The following is a 24,853-nucleotide window of genomic DNA, read 5'->3' as shown; positions in this document are numbered from 1 at the left end:
GGACAGGTGGATGGAAGTGTGCGGACATCATGACCAGCTGAGTTTTGAGAAGAGCATTTTGATACTTGTGGCTCATCTCCTTAAAATGGTTTGTCCTCCAATTATGTTGCGATTTAGGCACAAATTATCAGTGGCGAATTGAGTAGAGAAAGCCGAGCATATCACCACTTATCCAGCACCAGAGAGTCAGGTGTTTTATTTCTTTTGTTCTGAATCTTCATCAAGGCCGTGCTCTGGAAAGACCCCCCAGGGATTTTTCTTAGGAAGAAATCATTTAACACAAGTGGCATCATTTATTTCGGGAATGATTCATAGGCTGCTACATAAATACTAATGATGTGCATAACAATGTGTTTCACTTTGGAATCTGCACAGAAGTCACAGAGATGCTGGCTTTCTTTATGAGAGAAGCTGCTCTTTACCACATAGCAGGATTTGGTAGTCAGGTGTGCCGGCTTATTCTTTTTTTATTTCCCCGTATTGCCTTAAATGACCCTGGATTTAAACAAAGAGAGATAACGAAAAAAGAGAGTAGGGTGGGTGAAATATTGCTAATCACAGTCACCAGTACATACAGCAAATAGGTGGTTATTTGTGATCGGAATGGACATATGTCATGTGATGCATATTTGAGTTAAAACTCTCAGTGGGGCACCCTACCAGGTACCTGAAGAATGCAAAGACATAGTCTTCCATTTTCAGGTTATTTGCAGTCTGATAGATGAGATAGCACATGCAGGTAAATAAAAATACAAAGAATTATCTTTATTTTCCTGACATGTACAAAATGTGATGTTCAATAAGCAGTGGACTCCAATTCATTAGGCACTGCAGTACGAACATGCCTGGGACTTGGTGACTGACCTTGAAGATTTTGGTCTGGAGAGTCAACTGCAATGAAGAGTGGGTTAGACTATCCCTTTTCTCTCTGTTTTTACTACTACCATCTGGTCTCAGCTACTGGCAGCGCCTCTCTCCTGGGCTATTGCGGTAGAAGTTCCCAAAGGGTTTCCCTGCTTTCATGCCCACTCCTGCCATGATCTCTTTGACCTGCAGCAGTTGGAGAACATTTTTTAAAATGCAAGTCAGATCCTTTGACACTCCTGCTTCATGTTTACAAAGCCTTGTTCACCAGGGTCTCCATAATCTGCACTTGCTTTCGTCTCTGACTCCATGTATAGATATACCACAGTTTATCCATTTTCCTGCTGAGGGACGTTTGGGTTGTTTCCAGTGTTTGGCTATTACAAATAAATCTGTTCTGAACATTTGTATACAAGCCAACACTTGGTATCCTTAGTATTTTTAATTTAATTTTTAATAATAGGTATATAATATCTTATTGTGGTTTTAATTTGCATCTCCCTAATGACTAGTAATGTTGAACATCCTTTTATGTGCTTATTTTCCATCCACATCTTCTTTAGTGAAGTGTTAAATCTTTTGCTTATTAATTTAGGTTTCTTTTGTTGAGTTTTGAGAGTTTCTAAATGTATATTCTTGATACAAGATTTTTGTTGTTGTTTGTGTGTGTTCAAACAGAGTCTCACTCTGTCTCCCAAGCTGGAGTGCAGTGGCATGATCTCAGCTCACTGCAACTTCTGCCTCCCGGGCTCAAGCAATCCTCCCACCTTAGCCTCCTGAGTAGCTGGAACTTTATAAGCATGTGCCACCACACCCAGCTGGTTCCTGTATTTTTTGTAGAGACAAGGTTTCACCATGTTGCCCAGGCTGGTCTCAAGCTCCTGAGCTCAAGCAATCTGCCCACCTCAGCCTCCCAAAGTACTGGGATTATAGACATGAACAACTATGCCCGGCAAATACAAGTTTATCAGATATGATTTGAAAATATGTTCTCACAGTTTGTGGCTTGTCTTTTCATTATCTTAAAGAGCACAAGTTTTTCATGAAGTCCTACTTATTAACTTTGTATTTCATAAATTGTGCTTTTAGTGCTAGATATAGGAAATCTTTGCGTAACCCAAGGTGATAATGATTTTCTCCTTTGTTTTCTTCTAAAAGTGTTGTAATTTGAGGCCTTTACATTTAGATATATCACCCATTTCGATTTATTTTTTGTGTATAGTACAAAGTATGAACTGAAGTTCCTCTTTGTACATGTGGGTATCCAGTTGTTCCGGTACCATTTGTTGAAAAGACTGTCCTTTCTCCATAGCATTGCCTTTTCACTTTTATTGAAAAAAAGTTTTCCACATATGTACAGGTCTTTCCAGCCTCTCTATTCTGTTGCATTGATCTATGTGTCTGTCTTGATGCCAGTATTACATTGTCCTGATTAGTTTATTGTCTTGATCCATTTGTGCTTCTTGTGACAAAATACCTGAGACTAGGCAATTATCAACCACAGACTTTTTTTTCTCACAGTCCTGGTGGTGCTGATCAAGATCAAGATCAAGACACTGGCAGTTTCAGTATCTGTTCAGAGCCCAGTCTGTGCTTCCAAGATAGTGCCTTGATGCTACAGAGAGATGAATGCTGTGTCCTCATATGGCAGAAGGGCAAAAGGGCCAAGCTAGATCCCAGGTCCCTTTTAGAAGGCACTAAATTCATTCGTGAGGTTGGAGCTCTCATGGCCTGATCTCTTTCTCAAGGGCCCACCTCTCAATACTGTTGCAATGGGGATTACGTTTTAACATGAATTTTGCAGAGTACATAACCATCAACCATATTACACTTAGTTTTACAACAAGTCTTATAATTAGATAGTGTAAGTCTTCCAACTATTTTTCCCAAAGTTGTTTTCACTCTTCTAGCCTTTTGAACTTCCATATGAGTTTCTTAATTAATGTGTTGTATTCTACAAAAAAAAAAAAAAAAAGCCCACTGGAATTTTGATTGAGATAGCATTAAATCTTTAGATCAAATTGGGGAGAACTGACATCTTAATAATATTGAGTCTTCTGACCCGTTACCATGGTATGTCTGTCCACTGGAATCTGTAGAGTATTCCTGTGGACAGACATTCCATGGTTTGTTTGAGGATTATTGCCATCTTAACAACATTAAGTCCTCCAGTCCTTGAATATAAGGTATTTTTACATTTCTATAAGTCTTCAATTTCTTTCAGCAATGTTATGTACTTTTCAGTGTACAAGTCTTACACTTCTTTGGTTAAATAGATGCCTACGTATTTTATTCTTTTCAATACTCTTGTAAATGGAATTGTCTTTGTTGCCTTATTGACTATTAGTCATGGTTCTCCAGAAACAGAACCAATAGAATGTATGTATATACATACACACACATATACACATGCATATACACATATACATACATGAGCATATATATACACACACATATGTACATATATACACACATGCACATATATATACACTCACACACATGTATATAAAAGAGATTTATTTTAAGGAATTGGCTCACATGAGCATGGAGACTGGGAAGTCCAAAATCTGCAAGGCAGGCTGGCAGGTTGGAGGCCCAAGAAAGAGCCAGTATTGCAGTACAAGTCCAAAGGCCTTCTACCAGCAGGATTCCTTCTTGCTTGGGGAGGTCAGTCTGTTGTTGTATTCAGATCTTCTACTGACTGGATGAGACCCACCCACATCAAGGAGGGCCATGTGCTTTACTCGAAGTCCACAGATTTAAATGTTAATCTCGTCCACAGTCACTCTCATCAAACCACCCAGAATAATGTTCGACTACATACCTGGGCACTGCAGGCCAGTCAAGTTGATATATCCATTACAACTGTGACTCTTGTTATTTTAGTGGTTTTGTTTAGTTATTTTAGAGTTTATAGCATATATCTTTAGCATACTCTACCTTCAAGTAATACACTACTTCGTGTATAGTATGAGAACTGTCCAATAGTTCACTTTCATTTCTCCCATCCCAAATTTTGCTACTGTTGCTATATATTTTACTTTTTCATATTTTATAAACTCAATACTATGTAATCTTCATACCACATTTGTTGTACAGGACTAGAGCATTGCTTGTCTAGGGCTAATTATTCCTCACTAATGAAGCAGGACTTTTCTGTGTATTCTACTCAGTGCTCCAGGAATCTTGAGGTTTTTCCAGTCTGGATGATGGAAACAGGCACTATTCCCAGCCCTGTGTGAGCATAGAGTACTGTATCCTCTATTCATTTTGAGTGATTATTTTTTAAACCTCAGTTTCCTCACAAACATATGATGGGAATCACTCAGCTGAATTGTCATAGGCAAATCTCTGCAGATCTCTAGAGTTTTCTCTGTGTCTCTCCTCTCTAGTACTCTGTCTTAAGAATTTTAGCCACCTTGGTATCCCTGGGTTCTCAGCACTCGCTTCAACTCAGGGAATCTGCCAGTCTCTTCCTGGGTTGTTCCTCCCTGCACCACAGCCTAGAAACTCTCTCAAAGCAGTAAACTAGTACAATTGTAGGGCTCACCTTATTCATTTCCCATCTCTCAGGGGTCACTATGCTTCATTGCTTGGTATACAATGCCTTAAAAACCATTGCTTCATATATTTTGTCCATTTTTGGTTACTTCAGGCAGGAGGGTAGACATAGCACTTACCTGGATCGTATGTAGCCACAGGATTAGAATTGTTGAGTCATAAAATATGTACATGTTTAGTAGATCTTGCCTAGAGTTTAAAAAAATAAAAATTAAATTTTTTTAATTAAAATAAATTCAGCTAATTTTAATTTTAGATAATTTTTATAATGTAGTTGACCTTGGTTTTAACCAGAGCATGTTGCTGGATTTTACTCCCCAATCGAACACAGTAGAGAGAGAAGGTGGTGGGTTCTTAGTGATACCATGCACTTTTTTTTAGAACTTAAGTGCTGTATCCCTTCATTTACAATGTATGATGAAAAATACTGAAGAAGGGATGGTGGTGGTGGTGAGGAGGCAGGAGAGCCAAGAGAGCAGATAATTCTGCCTTTGCTTGACTGATAGTGGTAATTATATTTGACAGCTTATGCTTGCCAAGTAATAACAGCTTTGATTTTTCCAAAAACCTAGTGATATTATATGTTTAGTATCTAGTCCATTTAAAAATTCTCTCTCTGTTACTCTTTCTCCTTCAAATTTGAGTCCCTTTTTTTCCCTTTGGAATGGCCTTCTCACATCAAAGGAGATCCATGTGCACATGACATCCTTCCGTGGTTCTTTTAGACCTAATCTATGTTTTGAAAGAGGAAGCTCAGCAGCAGGTGCATGGTATCCAGGAGCATAGTCACAGGCCCTTCCCTCACCTGCTTCCTTAGCTCCTGAAACACTTCCATCTCTTCTCATTGTAAAGGCTAAAAAAGAATGCTTTTTAGCCACTCTTCTAGGTAAAATATGCATTGAATTTCTACCATGTATGACATTTTCCTGAAGAGAATTGCTGTTTGCCGTACACTTTTCAGTATATAATGGATAATGTTAACGGAAAGCATAACATTAAAGAAATCTCTTTTTCAAGTTTTTATTTTCAGCCTTTGAGCTTCTTGTGGAGAAACTTAATACATTCTTGAGTCAGGTGGCTGCGACTTTGAAGCCTTTGTTTTTTGATACTCTGTAAATCTTGCCTAAGAATAGATCAAAAATGATGTTTACATCTGTTTCTAGAATTGAGGAAGTAAGAACAGAATAAGACTCTGTGACTGTAGTTAACCCCTTCCATTATCTTCCTTGTCTAATACCATAGGTGGAATTGGATTTAATCCCTTTCAGAAACCATCCGTTGTCACAACTCTGGGCATTTACTGTCTTGCTCGGACCTGTTTGTTTGTTTGTTTCACAGTTATATTACATGAAACAGACACATTATATAAACTTTCCATATAAAATATAACTATTAGTTTGCAATAACTAATATTAACTAGGTTTTATAATTCATCGTATGTGTTCCCTTTATCCAAAATGCATGCAAATTTATTTTATCTGCAGGTCTATGGAGAAATGTCTAAGGAAGTTAAAAAATCAAACACATTGGGAAACCTTTTGGGTTGTTGAATCTCCCTGAAATCATATTTTCAGGAAGCCTGAAACAAACAGAATTACTGAAGAGAGATGCTGCTAGAATAAGGATTGCAGGAAAAGAGATTGTTGTAAGAGGTTTTCACCCCTAAATTCCTTTCCTTCTAGTCTCTTGATATTTCTATAACTTCTTGGTTATTACCATTTTCTTTACTCTTACTTGTAGTTCTTGAGATACTCCTCTTTTCTAGTAAGAAAATGTTCAAATACCTTAAAACTGTGGCTGAATTTTGAAACTAAACAATTGAACCTGAAGTAAGTTCATGGTTTCTTGTGAGCACAGGAACTGTTCTTCGTTTTGTTGAGGAGCCATCAAAGGCATCAAAGAAGCAGCCACCTGACTCAAGAATGTATTAAATTATCCACAAGAAGCTCAAAGGCCAAAAATAAAAACTTTAAAAAAAATTCATTCCCTCATGGATTTATACATGCCTACCTCAGTTAGCACTGTATCCATTATAATACAGCCATATCGTGGTCCTAGTCTGGGGAGGGCAGTGGGGAACTCAAGCCTTCCAGGGGTTAAGGTTCTTGATTTTAAGGTTAAAATGTAATAGTCCAGGACTACCTGTCATTTACTTGAAAAAGAGAGTATCCTTTCAAAATAAAAATCTACATATTTTTACATTTAATAAAATTATCAACAGAATAAAGAAGGTTTAAAATTAAAAGGGACTAGATTTTAAAAGTACTGACTAGATCGATCTCATGTGGGCCTGTGGCATTAAAATTGCACATCCCAAAAGTAATGCTGCTTCCTCGTTGGCATATGGAAGCATTAAAACCAGCTAGTACCGCCTGCAAAGTTGGTGTCGGGCAGGCACTTGCTCTATTATTTGCATAGTTGCTAACTACTCTGGACGTAGTGCTGTGCCTTCATATTAAAGCAGCCTTCCTATAGAATTTTTTAGCAAGATGTTTTTTATTTTTCTCCTTCTACTGAAAGACTTACCCGAACTGCTTTACAAAGCAAGACATTTTCATAAAGTGGTTCCTTTTTGGCATCCCTTTTGGAGAAATTTCCTAGACTTTCCATTATCTCTTCTTCCACTTTTGGAGATGAGAATGTGGTATATAGTTGGATACCTAGGAACTAGTGATACTAAGGAACTAGTGATCCAAAATCGGGAAACTTTTGTCTGGAAAACTTTTTCCTTTGTGATTATCTTTTCAATAGACTGAGGAAATCTGCTTCCCAAAGCCCTATGCACTGATTTTATTGTTTCCTTCTACCTTTGGGGTTAATGGAGCAGGGTCTGTTTAAGGGCATCCTACATTTTTCCCCAGTGGCTTGGTGCACATGACTGAAGTACCACCATTTTTGTTGTTGCTGTTCTTTGGAGAAAAAGAAAAGAAAAGAAACGGACCTTCCTTAAAACATACAGATTTAGGTCGGGCATGGTGGCTCACACCTGTAATCCTAACACTCTGGGAGGACAAGGTGGGAGGATCACTGGAGCCCAGGAGTTTGAGACCAGCCTGGATAACATAGACCCCCATCTCTACAAAAAATTTAAAATTCAGCTGGGTGTAGTGAAACACATCTGTTGTAGTCCCAGCTAGTTGGGAGGCTGATGCAGGAGGATCGCTTCAGCCCAGGAGATTGAGGCTGCACTGAGTCATGATTGCAACTGCTGCACTCCAGCACAGGCAACAGAGCGAGACCTGTCTTGAAAGCAAAACAGAACAAAAAACGTGCAGATTTAAGTATCCCATGTCAGACCCCTTTGGGTCCTATTGGGAATCTGGCCAGAGAGCCAGATTCTAAGATGGGAAGGAAGAAACAGAAGGAGGAAAAGGGGAGGGCCCCAGAGACAAACTTGACCATTTCACAAGTTGGTCTGGTTTGCAACTCTGGGTTACATAGCCTGCAGAGTCTAAACATTTACTGTGTCCCCAAATTATAACACACTAAGAAATAGTGTGAGAAGCAAAAGATCAATCCTGTGTGGAGAGCACCATGCTCCATTTCCCACTAACTATAGCAGAGAGGATGTTTCCCTGTTCTGAAAGCATTTAAGGTAACAACCTAGATGTTTTTGCTTTTATGCTTTATAAACATTCAGCCATCTTGCCTGATAGAATTACTGACGCAGCAGCCTCAGACCTGATATTTGTTTCTCATGGATATTGTGAAATCCACCTAGAATTATCATATATTAGAGCTTTGGAAGAGCAGTAAGGAAACTAGCTCCAAATAATTATTTCTCACCTTGGCCACGTAGCCTGTTCTGTCACCACAGCAGCACCAAGAAGCCACACTCAGTTACTTCCTGAACCCTCATTTCAGAAGCTTGCTTTTTTCTTTTCCCTTAGTCACCTCTGGCACAGTCATACAGCAGCCCTGATAATATTCTATGTGAACACTGCCTTTTTGTTTTTTGCTTCCAGATTATTTATTTTTCATCAGCACTCTTGTTGAAATCAAAATGTCTGGTGGATAGACTCCAGCAGAGCAGAGAGCTGAGGCATACCACAAAACACGGACCTTCACTTAACTGTAAGGTCAAAATAGGGCTGTGCATGATGAAAGTTTAAGGCATCTTAGGTATGTAGGTGTGGTAAATTCTGCTTTTTAGCCACCCTGAACATCAAACTATAGCTATTTGGTGCAATTTGTTTTTCTTTTGCCCTCTTTCTTTCTTCCTTTCTTTCTTTTTTTTTTTTTTTTTTTTTTTGAGAAATGGCCACATAAAGTTATAAAGTAATTCAAGTTCAATGTGTATAGTAAATGTATAAAGATGTGTAAAAAGATGTTATTCAGCTATCTCAAATATGAGATAGTTGAGGATGTAGAGGTGGTATATACTGACTGTTTCCTTTAAAATAATATTTTAAGGATATTTATTTTATTTTTAGCCACCCTAAACATCAAAACTATAGCTGTTCGGAGTGCAATCTGTTTTTCTTTTACCCCTTTTCTTCTTTTTTTTTTCTTTTTTACTTTTTTGAGAAATGGCTAATAAAGTTATAAAGTAATTCAAGTTCAATGTGTATAGTAAATGTAGAAAAATGTGTAAAAAGATGTTATTCAGCTATCTCAAATATGAGATAGTTGAGGATGTACAGGTGGTATATACTGATTGTTTCCTTTAAAATAATATTTTAAGGCTATTTATTTTAAATAGATAATTTGCCTCCTAGGCCAAACTGGTTTTCTTTTTTGGAATAGTTGAGGGATTATGCTGTGAATAATGAGAGTGTAGGTGTAACAGTGTGGCTTTTTGGAAAAAGTGGTCTTTCAGCCACTGGACCTTAAAACAGAGGATCTGCCTCTGAATCTTGGCGGTATATGAGCTCTTCTCCCATTTCACATAACATGCAAGTGACTTGTCTTTCTGTCTTTCTTCATTGGTCTTTGTTCCCTCTTCTACCAGTTCTACTTTCCTGACTTGTTGTAAGACCAAGTTTGATATGACATGGTCTTTGTTATTGGCTGGCTTATTGGTTTTTAATTAAATAGAGTTTTCTGATTGGGCACAGGCAAGGTCAGTGGTCTTCACCCTTTGAGTATAGCAAGTTTTTGAATTTGGCTTCTATAAAATGTCTCAGGGAGGGGCCATTTTTAAAAATAGCTCTTTAGACCATTAGTTCATGAGACAGAGATGTTACTCCACTGGAGTAGTGATGGCAGTGATATTCTGGATATTCTGGACATAATAGTTTGTGTCACTGCTTCTCAACCAAAGCTGAAATGTAGTAGCAAGTCCACATGAAAGCCAAAGAAGAGGCACAAAGCCATAAAACCATGTTGTTTTTTCAGAGCTAATAACAAAGCAGCCTGAATTAGGTTGCCCCCATGCTTCTGCCTGCCTCTGAGACCAGTGCAGGAAGCCGGAGAATCAGCTGCTTCTGAGTGGTCTGCAGTATTACCTGGGAGTCATGCCCACCCTATTCCTTTAAATGCCTCTGTGTTGGTCTCTTCCTTGTCAATGTTGAAGGCATAACGGAAATTCCCTGGCCTTTAAAGTTATTCAAAATAATGACTTTGGGAGTCTCTAGCATGCAGCTCTATGATATTACTTACTGATCCAGGTAATTTGGTTGCATTTTCCGGGTGTGCTGTCAATTAGCTTTCCTTTGGAAGGAGAAGGTAAATCACTGTTTTTCACTAGACGTCTGGATTTTGTGTGACTGGTGTATTTTTTTATTAGCTATTGACTCCCGAAACAACAAAACAATGAAATAGTTAAAGCATGTTTTCCTCAAGTATGTACTCAAAAAGTCTAGCAATGGTATGTGTGTGCAAGTGTTTTGATTTCAGAAGGGGAAAGTCTTAATTTAACTCTATACAATGTATATATAATAATATAATTTTAAGACACCTGCTTCAAAATAGAAACTAGGATGCTGGAGATAATAACAATAAACAAAAATTAAACCGAACCGGGCTCAGTGCCCAGGAAAACTAGCCAGACTCCAAGAACTGGGCAAGGAATAAACTAATAGGGGAGAAAAGGCAGGAATGGATAGAGTTGCAACTGCTTCCATTAAAAATGACTGCTCTGCAGTGTGATCACTGTGAAGGAATTCCATGGCGTCATTTGCCGTAATAGTTGGGGTTCCTGCATGCCTCATTTCAATGACAAACTTTCAATGGAACTTACCTTCCTTAGATGTAAATCTTAAAACATGCCCGCAATATACAGTGATCTCGAGTTGTGTTTAAGCTTTTAAGATGCTGTAAATTACTTGGAAGCAAATGGACCAGAAGTAAAAATAGGAGCTCATAACAACTTTAAAGTTAGAAAGAAAGCCTTCATGTTTCCCAGGCTTAAATGTTGTATAATTTACATAAACACGGGAGGAAATTCTCTTTGTGTGTTTAGGGGTGTGTGTCTAATACAGGAACCCATGTTTTCCTGTCATTGAAAAGCCTTTTTTAATCTTTTAAGCACATTTTAAGACCTGCCTGTATTCCAGGTGTGTTGTTTTCTTTAACATTAAAATGTAAGAGCAGGTCACAGCCATCAGAGAAAACTATCAGGTCTCCCATTTGTGTCATAGGAGACACAAAAAATAAATGAATCAAATTAAATGGATAGATAGAGTCCTGGGCAGGCTGGTAATACTTCCTGAATTCAATTAGAGGGAATGGTTGTTCCTATTTATGAATAGAAGACTATAAAATTTCATCTGATTGTGGGTGTTAAGGGGATGATGACTTCTTAATCATAAATGTAATTGGTATGAAATATTCAGAAGTTTTTAGTAAATATAACTGAAATAATGGGTGATAAACCAAAACATTATTTGAAGTTAAAAACAAATCTTCACTAAATTCTGGTTGGAAGCAGAGAGAGTAGATAGTACTCAGGCCATAAAGGTGGTTTTCAGTGCTGGGAAAGTAGGGTTCTCACTAGATCTAAGGGCAGTGGCCACCTTTCCTTTGTCTCTGCTCTCCTGCTTTAATGACCCCAGACAATGAAACTGCAATAAGCTATGGAATGCATGAACTGTAGAGTCTTCCTTCTCACCAACTGTGATTGGAGTAGGTGCTTTCTCTACTTCATCCCTTAAGAATTCTTTTTGCCATCTGTTGAGCATCTGCATAGTTATTCGAAAGTGTGGAATCTGTGGGGTGATTTGAAACAAAGAATATGCCACAGATGCATAGTCTTCAGCAGTCAGTAATTAGGATCATCTTCAATATAGCCAATAATGATTTCTACTTTCTGTAGTTCCTTTCTATTTAATGTGCTAATTCCTACAGCCAGGGTTCAGGAGAAGCTTTTAGGAAATCTGTTTAAAGACCATTAATTACTTCCTACCCTTGAGTCTCCATGTCACAAAGTAGGCAGATGTAGAAATATTCAGAGTGCCTCTCCTGGTGCCTGATGCTTGACATCAGTCTGAGAGGTGATGCTGTCCATCTTTAGCACAGAAAGGCTTAGGGGAACAACTCACTGAGGCTGAGAGGAGAAATCGTCCTTTTCCTACAGGTGTGGAGGTGTGCCCAGAACACTAGATTCAATCATAATTAGATACAAACTAGATACAAACTGAACAATATTAGAGAGCCAAATAGTTTGGGGATTTTTTGAGTTAGGTATTACTCCTCATCACTGAAGCCTAAGATGTTTACACTGAACTATAAAACTAGAAATATACCTTGCAGTTCTCTAGGGGAGCCAATTACCTTCATTTCCTTTAAAATTCAGCCTTTCCCAGTGAACCTTACCTGATGCCTGTCAGTACTATATACTTCTTTTCCTGCAAGCTGTAATTGTGCACTTGTAGCCTCCATTGAAGGTGCTTGGTGTTATTCACTTAAGTCATTTTCAGTTTGAATGGATAAAGACATAAATGAAGCAGCCCTTACAATTATAATTATATTGTAAACTGCTTCAGAGTGGAGATTATAACATCTATTTCCTTTACGTTCACCCCTGACCAAAGGCACACATATTTATTCATATTCACTCCTTTCCCCCTCCACCTTCTCTCTGTTATTGTGCATACACACAGTAGGTGTCCTGTAGAAACAGCACTGAATGTGGAAACAAACCACCAACTTGCAGGTGCACTAATCTGAGTGATCTTTTCTTGGCAGTGACAAACAAGAAACCCACACAGGCGTCCATTACAAAGGTCAAACAGTTTGAAGGCTCCACATCATTTGTTCGGAGATCACAGTGGATGCTCGAGCAGCTTCGCCAGGTTAATGGCATCGATCCTAATGGGGTGAGTGAATTGTGCAATGCTGAGCAAAGGCATTCTTTTCACAAGATGACTCTCTGATTGACCTTGGTAGTGGTGGTGGTGGTTTGAATCATTCCTAAGAAGGCTATTTCTCTATTTCAATTATGTGATTAAAACTTTTGGATACATAGTCCTTTCTTATGGGAAATTATAAATCTTTTCATCATGTTTAATAGAGGAACCTAAGAGAATGCATATTGAAAAAATGTGATCTCCGGTAACATTGATCAGCAAAGTACGAAGTTCAGAGTGCAGATAATCATATCAATGGTTATCAATATGAAAAAAAAAAAAAACATGTTTACCAAAACCTCATTTATCTCCTAATGACACCAATGACAAAGTGTGTTTACCAAAAATCAAGTAAATGAATGGTATTTTTCAGTATGCATTGTGATTCCCTTGCTTTTAATAGGAGAAACATTTTATGGCATAGTTATCTATTCAAAGTACATTCCCGCTGCTCACATGCACACCTCACAAAATGCTAATAATGAAGAATGATTAAATATATAAATTGTTACTATAGACTAAAATAGCAAGAGGGAATCTTCCTACCAAAGTTTAGGGGCCAGATTAATATAGGTCATTGCTGAGAACCTAAAGGAATCCCTTTTCCAGGAAATTGGGAAGATAATACATGGTCTGAATTCTGACATTTGTCAGTGTTTAGTTAGGCTATCTCAATTTGTGTGATACTAGTTTCCTAGGAACATGTATCAATACTGTAAGATTTGGGGTTTGCTTCATAAACAGAGAAATGTAGACTCTCCATACACTTGGATAAAGATGAGCCTTATGATTGCGATCAAAGTCTTTGTTTTAGCCTTTATGAATCTTTTGACAGGAGTAATCTAGAAACAGCAGTTTTTATAGATTGAGATTAGTAGTTATTTCATTGTCTTTTCCAGGATTCGGCAGAGTTTGATTTGTTGTTTGAAAATGCTTTTGACCAGTGGGTAGCCAGCACAGCGTCAGAAAAATGCACCTTCTTCCAGATCCTCCACCATACCTGCCAGAGGTACCTCACGGACAGGAAGCCAGAGTTTATTAACTGCCAATCCAAAATTATGGGAGGTGAGTGGACATTTGTGTGACTTTAGTCATCCTGTTTCTTTAGACTCACTTTTACTTAAGAAGTTAGGAGTTCAGCAGCATAATTAAAGACAAAAACAAGAGAAGAATCAATATGCTCAGAGCTAGACAACATAAGAACCATTCCAGGGAGTTTATTGTATGGTAAATTTAGACACAAAGGTATGTTTTCACTCTTATCCAAAAGCTGGTCTTTTTTAGAATTAGCCTTCTAGTTCTTATCTGCACTTAGCTAAGATTATTTGTATGATGAGAACAAAACTGCTCCTTTATTAGAAAAACCTTTTATTTTGGTTTCTTTACTACCTTTTCTATAATTTCATTGCAGAACACTATTTTCTGGGTTGCCTTTTTCTATTTTTTCTCAAGATGTTTTACAAATATTAGTATAAAAATTCCAACAGATGCTTCCCCTTTCTTTCAAAAGCAACTCGTGTTTATTCCTTGAATGGCATACAGAGCTGAGTTAGGATGAGTACAGTAAGCCACTGTAAAGGGGTGAGTACCAGCATCAGCAACATAATGAGAAATGTTTAGAGGGTGCTTAGCACATTTTTTAGGTGGCATTTCTTTTTAGAGAATTGAAACTGTGCTAAAAATATAAAAGCCTTGACAACTCTGTGAGTTGGGGAAGAGTGTTTATATCATTGGTCTTTTCACTGACCTGTCTCTTGGTTTTGAAAGACTGTTTTTAAAAATGCACCAGCTTTGCCTTAATCAGATAAATGAAGATCACATTAAATACATCACATCTTCTCCTTGGGCTGTATATATGTTTCATATGAACATACAGCAGAATCCATTACTCTGTCCTAGCAACTGACACACATACTGTCATTTTGCCATTAGTTACTAGAAGTTGTATAGAGAAGTTATTATCCAATTCTTTGGTATTATCCACTGAGGTGTTGGCATTCCTTTTAAGTAGGAAGTTGCTTACATCATAAGAACCTTGAAAAGTCTTTCTTAGGTATTTATGCAGCTTATTTTGTGATAGTTTCTCTGTTTAATCCCAGGAAAATACAAGAGGTGATGAATGGTGTATATTTTTTCAAGGGGTCACATCCTATGGTACAAAAGTGAAAAATATTAGACATAGATGTTTAAAGGAAAGGGAATTTCAAACACTGACCTATTTGGAAAATATAATGAGATATAGCTCTGTATCATGTCTGCGCCACCAGTGCTCTTAAAATGACTCCTGCTTTGAAAGTCCCGCCTTAACGGACTTGGCAGAAGGTTGAAGCACACCAGGCTTAGGACCACAGATGGCCACATTTTCAGTGAATGGAAAGTTGGCCAGGAAATCCCAGGTTTCCCTCATTCTTCATTAGGTGGAGTTTGCTCTGATAGCCTAGAATCACATTTGTTTCTTAATCTTCAGTTCCTGCTATGAAGCATTTTTCTCATCCATGTCCATATGGTCAGTAGCTTGCATGGCTAGCATGTAAGCACAGAGTCTCTTCTCAAAATAATGTGACATTATGGATTTGGAATTTCTGTTGCTGTTGGAGAAAGACTCCCCTCAAGCATTCCACTTCTTCATGTTCCATCCTGGGCAGTGTGGCCAGAAACAGACCAAGTGCCATAGAAACTACCACACTTCCTCAGAATGGAAATGTGGATGGAAGCAAAAGGGCCACATACTCACTGTCCTTCCAAGGGAAACGAGCTACCTCCTTCATTCTAAGGTTAGGGATAGCTTTGCTGACTCTTCCTCTTCCTCCCTTAACAGACTGCACTAGGCAGTCCCCCTGCTCTGTTGCCCCTAAAGATCTCATTTCTTCTCTAGGAACAGGCTTTTTCTTTCAATTTTCATTCAATTACAGTTCATTATCCAATCATACAATAAATGAGAACTAAGAACCTACTACATGCTAGTCACTGTGCTACATATTGGATATAGAGAATAATTCTATATTTGGTCCCTTAATCGACCCTAATTGCCACTACTCAAATCCCAGACTGATAGATCTCTAATTTGTTCTTCCTTTGCCTTCCTGAATATCCTCAGACCTTCCCACACAGCACCACCACACTGCTTCTGTCCATCATTGAGCCAGCCCTTCAGCTTTCTTTCATTGCCTTGTGAACCCCAAATTATGCAGAGTTGAGATGGGAACTCATATGTCCAATGTTAAATTGTTGGTATGTGTATTTAGGCAAGCCGAATATGGGTTTCCTGTAGTAAGAAAAAATTAGAATAAGTTAATGAAACCAAATGCCAGAATTGCCTTTGCCTTGTGTGACTGTAGGTGTGTCTTTCGGCTGCTATAGACTTCAGTTTTCCCAGGTGTCACATGTAGAGGTTAGACTAGATGCTATATAGAATCTCTTTCAGTTCCATCATTTTGAAAGTCTGTAATTCCTAAATTATAGTTTTATTGTGTAGGTTAATTGCTTCTTATCTAAAGAATCAAATTAAAGATTTAGTGCAATTAAATATTGACAAGTCCTGGATTACTAAGGAAGGCACAAAAAGGTTTAAATTAAGCATGTAGTAATTTGTTGGCAGCGCATATAACCTTAATGAATGCAGCATGTCTTAAACAGTTGCTTATCCTTGATAATAGTTGTGCCAACACACCCTAATAAATTAATATGCTGATTAGTCTTCTTTTCTGCCAGTTATCACACTTCTGAGACTTCAAAAATAGATGTTTCTGGAGCCACTACATTCTGACCTCTTTAACTTTTGGGTATCTTCCACATCTTTAGGATATGACATCTGTTGCCAATTTCACAGTATCTTTTGGTCTCTCCCTATAGTATGGGCCACAAGTCCTAGATACAATTGTTTCTTATACCATGCAATAGGATAGTTTTATGATTTTAAAGAACTAATACTGGTGTTTGTATGCTGCCCAACACCAGATTCTGTACATATGTTATCTAATTTAATTTTTATAGCAGACTTTGGAAATATACTTTATCAACTCCATTTTATAGAGAAGGAAACAGAATCAGAGAGATCAAACAGCTTGCCAAGGGTCATATAACTAGTAAGTAGTAAAGATAAGATGCCAGGGCAGGCCCACTCATTGGCTCCTTAAAGCCACTGAGTGGCATGCTCCAGGAAACACCATTGACATTGTCTTTGTTATGAATGGTGCCCCCTAGAGTTGTACATGAATTGCTGGGAATATTTTAGCCGCTACATTCTGGGTATTAAAAAGGGAGGTGGGAGAAAACCTGCTATATGGATAGTTTTAACTTTTTTCCTAGTTTTGTCCCAGGAAAATATTTAAGATAATTCTTAAGCTATTTTTTTCATCCTAAGAACAATCGAGTCATCAAGCACCTTTAAAATCATCTTGCTTTTTGTTTTTTGTGTTTGTCCACCAGAACTTCAATAGAGGAAATAGATGAAAGCACTGGGAAGACAGTGCAGCCCTAGCCACTTACAGGGCCTCTCAGGTACTCTATGCCAACCTAAAATAATGAAAAGGGTCAGAATCTAGAGAGACTTTAAGTGCAAAGGTTGAGGACAAGCCCACCCAAGAAGCACAGATTCCTAGCAATAGAAGTCAGTGTTACAAAGCATAGACGTGTGAGATTGCTTATGTAGACAAAGCCTGGGGAATTTTAGCAGAATTTCAGCATCTTTCTATGTAAGGCTTAATACATAGTCACAGTGACCTGATTAGTTCAGACGGTCCTCCTCTTTTGAGAAAGGTACATTTAACATTCCATTGCAGTTACTGCAGATGTAACTGTCATGGGGTCCCTGTTCAGAGCACCATCTGGTCTGAGTTAGGTCAGGACAATAAAGAATGCCGTTAATCTCTAACAAAGATTTGTGATTGGAAGGTAGAGTTCTGGTCTCTGGTCTCCTAGTCATTTACAGAACAAAAACAATGAGGAAGAGAGTTAAGCTATCATCTAAGAAGTAGAATTGCAAAACATGCTACATGACTCAGATCACAGCCATATCTCTCTGAAGGCTCAAAGTGTTTTGGGGGTTCCAACAGCTTTTAAATTGTATTTATTTTCACAGCTGTATCTGGTCCAACCCTGTCATTGGGAAAACTGAGGCCCAGCAATTTTGAATGACTTTGTCAAGGCCAGGTACTATGCAACAACCTACAGAGATTGAAGGCAGAGGTGTGGAGCCAGATCTGGCTGCTGAAATGTGACATGACCTCATGAGTGACAGGGGTCCCTGAAAGTAAAGTCTTTAGTTCATATGGTTTGGATTTACTTCTTCTGAAATGGTAGCTTTTATTTTCTCTGTGTTTATTGTAAACAGAAATGATGTTATACTGTTATACATGTGATGACACATTTGTACTTCAAAGGTGCCTCAAAGAAGTTAATAACGTGTTATTAGACTCCAGAGGAGGGACTTGCTTTCAGCTAATTCATTTCAAAGAGACATTGAGAATGATGGTTCTATCGCAAGGACAAAAAACCAAACACCACATGTTCTAATTCATAGGTGGGAATTGAACAATGAGAACACATGGACACAGGAAGGGGAGCATCACACACCGGGGCCTGTCGTGGGGTGGGGGGAGTGGGGAGGGATAACATTAGGAGATATACCTAATGTTAAATGATGAGTTCCTAGGTGCAGCACACCAACATGGTATATGTATACATGTGTAACTAACCTGCACATTGTGCACATGTACCCTAAAATTTAAAGTATAATTAAAAAAAAAAAAAGAGACGTGGTCTGCCCCAAATAGATTGTCAGTATAGATAATGGGTATGCCATATTAGGTCAAGGTCCCAAGGAAGACTTTGTTACTTTACTTACATCAGTATTCTTTAAATGTGAGTAAATCCCATATGGCTCCCACATTGCTTTCATTTGTGTTGACCAATTTATAATGGTTACTGTTGGTCTAGTATTCATATGCCTAATACTGTGAACTGTAGAAATCTTTGGTGATACTGGCAATTTCTGTATTAGAACCACAAAGTAGGTTCTTTGCAAACCCATTTTCTTTTTCATTAAGAGGTATAAATTATTTGCAAGAAAAAGTAATTTATTCTTCAAGATAAGCATAAACTGAAGCATATCCAAGCCTTTTTCTTGAACTCTGAGCCCGAATACCCTAGCTGACTCATTCAGTTCCCTCTTAACTATTTCACCTGTTGTATGTCATCCTTCAGTGATTCCACAAGCATTTACTCAGCACTATGTAAATGTGCTAAACTAGCTGCGGAGATCCAACCACACAGTAGGCACCTTCACCAGCTTGACCTACTTTCTGGACATATCAGATGTAAATAGACATGAAACATTGCCGTGACAGCAGGGGGATGGCTGAGCTGGAGGTTAAAGGATGGTTAGCAGTTGCCAGACAGACAAGGGCAAGATGAAATTAGCTCTCTCTTATTGCAACAGTTAATCCAGACAATTTTATTTCAATGTTAGCTGTATTCAGAGTTTGAATGTGGCAGATTGTTTTTTCACAAAGCAGGCTATTTTGAAGTGCCATATATTTTCATCATCATCAAAGGGTATTTCTTAAGCATTACACTTCTATGCACAGCCCTTCAGATGACAGTATAAAGCCCAGACTTCAGAGCTCTATTAGAATTCTAGGGACACAGATGTCTCTGATGTCATCTTCATACCAGGCTGGCCCTCACTTACCCCTGCTGATTGGTATGCTAAAGGAAACCCAATGGCTTTACTGTGGATTCCCCCAGGATAGGATAGAATCTCAGGATTCAATCAAACTGTGACTTTGTTTGTTCTTTTCTTCCAAACAATACAAAGTCATCCCTAAGTGAGGTGTGCAACTGTTTCACCTTGTGTGTGTCCCAGGCATGGAAAAAAAAAGTGATTGGTGTGGTCATTCTTAATCCCAATATATTAATATAGTACTTTAAAGGAATCTATAACATTTGCCATGATTTTTATGTTATTTTTCCTTCTGTTTTAACTCTGTCGATGAATAAAGACTTTGAAGTGTGAACCTCACACTCCTACGCATGCTCCAACCAGGGGTGCATTAGAATGAATTGTTTATTTCTCAAGAATAAAGTCGTGTATAATTTTTCCCCTAGGGATCAAACTTCAATATCCTTGGGAGATGCACACACACATATTAGAGATTATAATTCACAGAGATAAGTTGTATTAAAACCACCATATGGTTGCTTCTTGATGCCTGAATGTAGACATAGAACAGCAGAGGAGGCCAGGCTTCTTAGCTGATTCACTGTTGTGACAGTGCAGTGAAATGTTTCTTATAGTTCTTGAAATCAACAAGAATCCATGGCATAGTTCCTCCAGTGACTATTTTTGTTGCCCTTGGGAAAATAATAAACTTCAGTTTCCTCCACCAAGTACAAATGAGGAAAATGATTCATGAGGAACTAGCCCAAGATCCCACAGCCATTAAGAGATACAGCTGATGTTTCAGTCAAGACCTGCTACTTAGTCCTCATCTATTAAATGGAGACCGTGACTTCCAAGTTCCCTTAATAAGCACAAGTCTTCTTTTCCTTATATCAAGTCAGCTAAGCAAAAGAGGGGATGACACCAATTTAGCAAGATCTTTGTGTGAATTCAGTTGAAAATTATGTTTGAAAGTTCTCCGTAAATTGTTACATAATTATATTAATCATGTACACACACAGACTTAGCCACTCTTCCATCACTCCATCCTCCTCATTGCAGCCAATATATCTTTTCCTAGACAGCATGATATTTCATTTAAGACAAGTCTTAAATGAAAGTTCTTTCAGAGAGAGAAAGAAACTAAGACTAGAAACAAAAACATCAATACAAACAACAGTACAAATATTTAAAGCATAGAATCAGAAAAGCCCAGTTTGGAAGTTTTGTGTTTTTGTTATTGGGATCCCAGCAGTGTACCCACTGCATCAAACACAAATGTATTTATAGTCCTATGTGACCCATCAAAGTAACCATCTGATATTGGCTGAGCACTATTAGGGACATGATATTCAGCAGAAACTGTGAGATGTTTTTGGATAGGAATCTTTCATGTATTTTTTAAGTTGAAGATGACATTACTAGTCATTATGTTTTATATGTGTGTGTTTTCTCATATTTCCTCATTCAGCCATTCAACCTCATCTTGTTCCCAGAGAGGTAGATACTTGTATTTTAAGTGAAAAAATTGGAAGTAACTAAGGACTACTTCCTTAGGTTCCATCCAATTCTGTGTGTGATATAAATGACTAGAAACTAAAGAAAAATGGGTCACAGATGCAATTTTTTTCATTGCTCATTGGCTGTAAGCTACGCTGAAATGCGTGCTGTGAAACAGCTGGTGGGTTATAGTTAGTCATCCTGAGCTAGGAGTGGCTTTGTGCATTAAAATGCTTTTGAGTCATATCCCTTCATCAAAATTTTGTACCAAACCAAGACTTACGTAAAGGTACTTCCAAAATACCATTTTTGTCTGGACAAGGATTGTAAACATGTTTTGTCTATGCCATAGTTAAACAACCTGCAGTAGATAAGAGCCGTTCCTATTTTCAGAATCAACCAGAAGACATAAATATACAACTTGATCTAGAAAAAAAGAGCACAGACTGGATTCACTTACCCTTCTCTTTGACAGCATCACTCATTAGCTGTGTAACTTCGTCTGAGCTGCTTAAGTTATACTCAGCCTCTCTATGCTTTTCTGTGTCATGGATACAACATATGCCTTGAAGGGATGGCATGAGGATTAAAGTAAATTATAAAGGGTTAAGTCAAATGGGATTTTTGAAAAATGCCAGTACATGCCTAAATATTCTGTGTTTTTTTAAACACTACAAATATGCATATTCATAATATTTCATGATTTCTCCCAGCATATTTATCAAAAGCCTTTTCTTCTGAAAGAAGCAAGGGAATATTCTTGAGCTTTCCTAATCTGTGGTAGCCATAAGAATTGGGGGGAAAAGAATTTCTTTGTTCCAAGTGAGAATGAGCTGAGCTATACTATAGATGTTTCAAATGTCTGGGATGCTGAGTTGTTTGCTATGCTTTATAGAATGCTGAATGTGTTGCATTTTATGTTTGACATTTATAGAGTGCACATGTTACTGCTGACTTAACCAAAACAACAACGTTTAAAATATATCAAGTAACACTGTGCCAGAGATCAGGGCACATAATTCAGATCTTCTAGTAGGAAAGAAAAAAACCTAAAACATGTTTTCTGAACTTTACAAGAGAATGGAAATATTCCTTTTCTACCAACATGTCCTCAGCCTAGAATAATTCCTTGAGTCCACCTCTTTCTACTTCCAAAACTGGAGATACATGAGTCAGAGGTAAAATTACTTAACATTGTTAGACATGAAGTGGTAGTTCTGAAACAGACATAAAAGGCATTCTGCATTATGCTCATACATTTAAATTTACAGACATACGAAAGTTTTTTACAATTTTGGGAGACATAAATTTGCCAACCATTTTTGAAGGAAGGATGTTTTCTAAAATCTTTACATCTACTATCATCATAGTTTCATAAAAGAAAGTTTAACATTAACAATAAACAATAAAAGGATATAATCTCTGAGACTAAAGGGGCTGTTCTGAAGTTAGAAACATTTACCTTTATGAAAAGCTTACTTCATTGTGCTTATTTCACATAGGCAATAAAAACTCTACCATCCACTGGCATTTAAAAGCTGTTGTTCTGCTGTAACATAGAAGCATCAAGAACTAAAAAGTACATGGAATTTTAGTGAAGAGAAGCTGTAAATTCTCAAGAACAATAACACAGCTAATGAGTGATGCCATCAAAGAGAAGGATAAGTGAATCCAGTCTGTGCTCTTTTCTTTGTCATTTAGTAATTTGTCAAATTCACCCCCACTTCTGGGGAAGCCATTCAGAATACACACTCTTTGGAGAGCAGATGGGAATATAATCTTCAAGGTTGAAGGCCATAGTCCTATTCCATACCTGGAATAGAGATTAGGAATTTGGGCATAGTATATGAGAAACTATATAGGAATATGAGATTTCTAAAACCTTTAGTGAAGGGGTAAATAAAACCTGGAATAGAGGTTAGGAATTTGGGCATAGTATATGAGAAACTATATAGGAATATGAGATTTCTAAAACCTTTAGTGAAGGGGTAAATAAAATGGTCTCTTTTGTTCACATTATATGATAAACTTCTAAAAATTTTAACCATGTTTCTGATCATTAAAGTAAGGTTGAATAATAAGACTTAGCATAGGTAGTTCTTTGAAAATTGGACATTGATTTAAAACTCTGAAGTTGAAAACTTCAAATTTGTAGGAGCAAACATTCCTTACTTATCCTTCTACCTGCAATATACCTACCCAGGACTAGGTTCATTGCAAGAAGCTAGAGCATTAGAGTTGCCAGATTTCACCAATAAAAATGCAGGACATGTTACTTGCAACATATTTATACTAAAAAATGATCCATTATTCAGCTGGAATTCAAATTTTGCTGGATGTCATTTTTATCTGCCAACCTTTATGGACATCCACTCTCCCAGTTTGTAGTCAGCCAAAACAAATATGGAAAACAAAGAACGTTTATGGTATGTAGACAAATAAACCTTATGGTGGCCAAACGATTATAAGGACTTTGGGAGAATTTGAGATGGAGATCTCAAAGGCATAACGTGTTAGTCATTCAAAGATACAAACAGAAAGAAAAATATGAGACAGGCTGCTAAAGGGATATTCAGAGAACTTAGAAAATTAGTGTTATATTGTGGCTATTCTACATAGAATAATGCTGTAAAATGCAAATTATAGGTAGTAGGAAATATTAGAATTTCACTAAAGCACTTTTATAACTGAACATCAAATTCCTGGTTAATTTTGCAGGGAAAGATAGTTCAGTCTTGAGTCAGAATGTCTTTGGCTTGGTTTTCAGGAGTTAGTTTATTGTTAATAATAAAAGGAGCCTGCCATAGACTCTTGGGGGCACCCAGCAAAACCAAGCCTCTCATTCACAGAGGAAGAGGGAAAAGCTTACATTGCAAAGAACTCTAAGATACATTGTCTTTCAGTTCTGGACTCTAGAAACCTAAAATCAGTGAGTAGGGCTGTGTCCTTCTGGAGGCCCCAGGGAAGAACTTGTTTCCTTGCCTTTTCCACCTTCTAGAAGCTGATTATGTTCCTTGGTTCATGGTCCCCTCCTAAATGTTCAAAGCCCCCAGCATCCTCAAATCTCTTTATCTGTCTCTGACACCCCTGCCTTCCTTTGTGTTTATATTGGGTCCACCCAGGTAATTCAGCGTAATCTTCCCCTCTGGAGATACTTAATCATATCTGCAAAGTCCTTCTTACCATGCACAGCTTCTGGGGACTAGAGTGTGGACAAGTTTGGGAAGCCGTTATTCTGCCTACCACACCATTTTCTTAAACAATTCTGAAAGCTGTAATATACTCTATTGTGTAATATTGTCCTACATTTAATTTTTTATAAGATATACTTTTATATATGTCCTATAGACTATATTACTTCTGCTAATCTGTTCTAATTTAAGACATTTAAATTTAGAAGCACCTAAACTTTTTATGAAGACCCAGTACTTAAGTGACTAAAAGGACTTGCCATGTTCTGTAATATCAAAAAGTTCCTTACTTTAGCAGCTGGTATACTTCTATCTTGGCTCTTTCTCTTTACTTAAGGGATTTGTTTTCCTTAATAATTACATGGGTTTTTTACACATTTCTTAGGGTACTTGATAGTTAAAGCTTTTGATGGCCAGGCGCCATGGCTCATGCCTGTAATCCCAGCACTTTGGGAGGCCAAGGTGGGCGGATCACGAGGTCAGGAGATCGAGACCATCCTGGCTAACACAGTGAAACCCCGTCTCTACTAAAAGTACAAAAAAAATTAGCCTGGACTGGTGGCATATGCCTGTAGTCACAGCTACTCGGGAGGCTGAGGCAGGAGAATTGCTTGAACCCGAGAGGTGGAGGTTGCAGTGAGCCGAGATCACACCACTGCACTCCAGCCTGGGCGACAGAGTGAGACTCCACCTCAAAAAAAAAAAAAAAGTTTTTGATGATGGAGATATTGAAAATCAGTTGATTTTGTTAAAAATCATTCTTTTCCTTGATACGTCTCTTCCCTGTC

The 24,853-nt window shown here is 37.8% G+C and overlaps 1 protein-coding gene and 1 long non-coding RNA gene across 9 annotated transcripts in view; one reads left to right on the top strand and one right to left on the bottom strand.

Moving 5' to 3' along the window:
• Positions 1 to 24,853, top strand: part of STXBP6 (syntaxin binding protein 6) — a 244,762-nt gene that overhangs the window by 176,680 nt on the left and 43,229 nt on the right. For all 8 annotated transcript variants that reach the window (XM_063715547.1, XM_063715548.1, XM_024231973.3 and 5 more), the window contains 2 exons: positions 12,553 to 12,683; positions 13,613 to 13,778. In XM_063715547.1, coding sequence (XP_063571617.1) covers positions 12,553 to 12,683; positions 13,613 to 13,778 — 297 coding nt within the window. The remainder of the gene's footprint in view (positions 1 to 12,552; positions 12,684 to 13,612; positions 13,779 to 24,853) is intronic.
• On the bottom strand, positions 128 to 8,396 carry LOC134760065 (uncharacterized). The gene is made up of 3 exons (XR_010136945.1): positions 8,212 to 8,396; positions 4,545 to 4,614; positions 128 to 495 (listed from the first exon to the last, which is right to left on the bottom strand). It is a non-coding gene; the product is annotated as an uncharacterized LOC134760065 (long non-coding RNA).

The sequence above is a fragment of the Pongo abelii genome, chromosome 15 (genome assembly GCF_028885655.2).
Source record: "Pongo abelii isolate AG06213 chromosome 15, NHGRI_mPonAbe1-v2.0_pri, whole genome shotgun sequence".
Taxonomy (NCBI): domain Eukaryota; kingdom Metazoa; phylum Chordata; class Mammalia; order Primates; family Hominidae; genus Pongo; species Pongo abelii.
The sequence above is the reverse complement of the archived record's forward strand: the minus strand, read 5'-3'. Positions and strand labels throughout refer to the sequence as shown.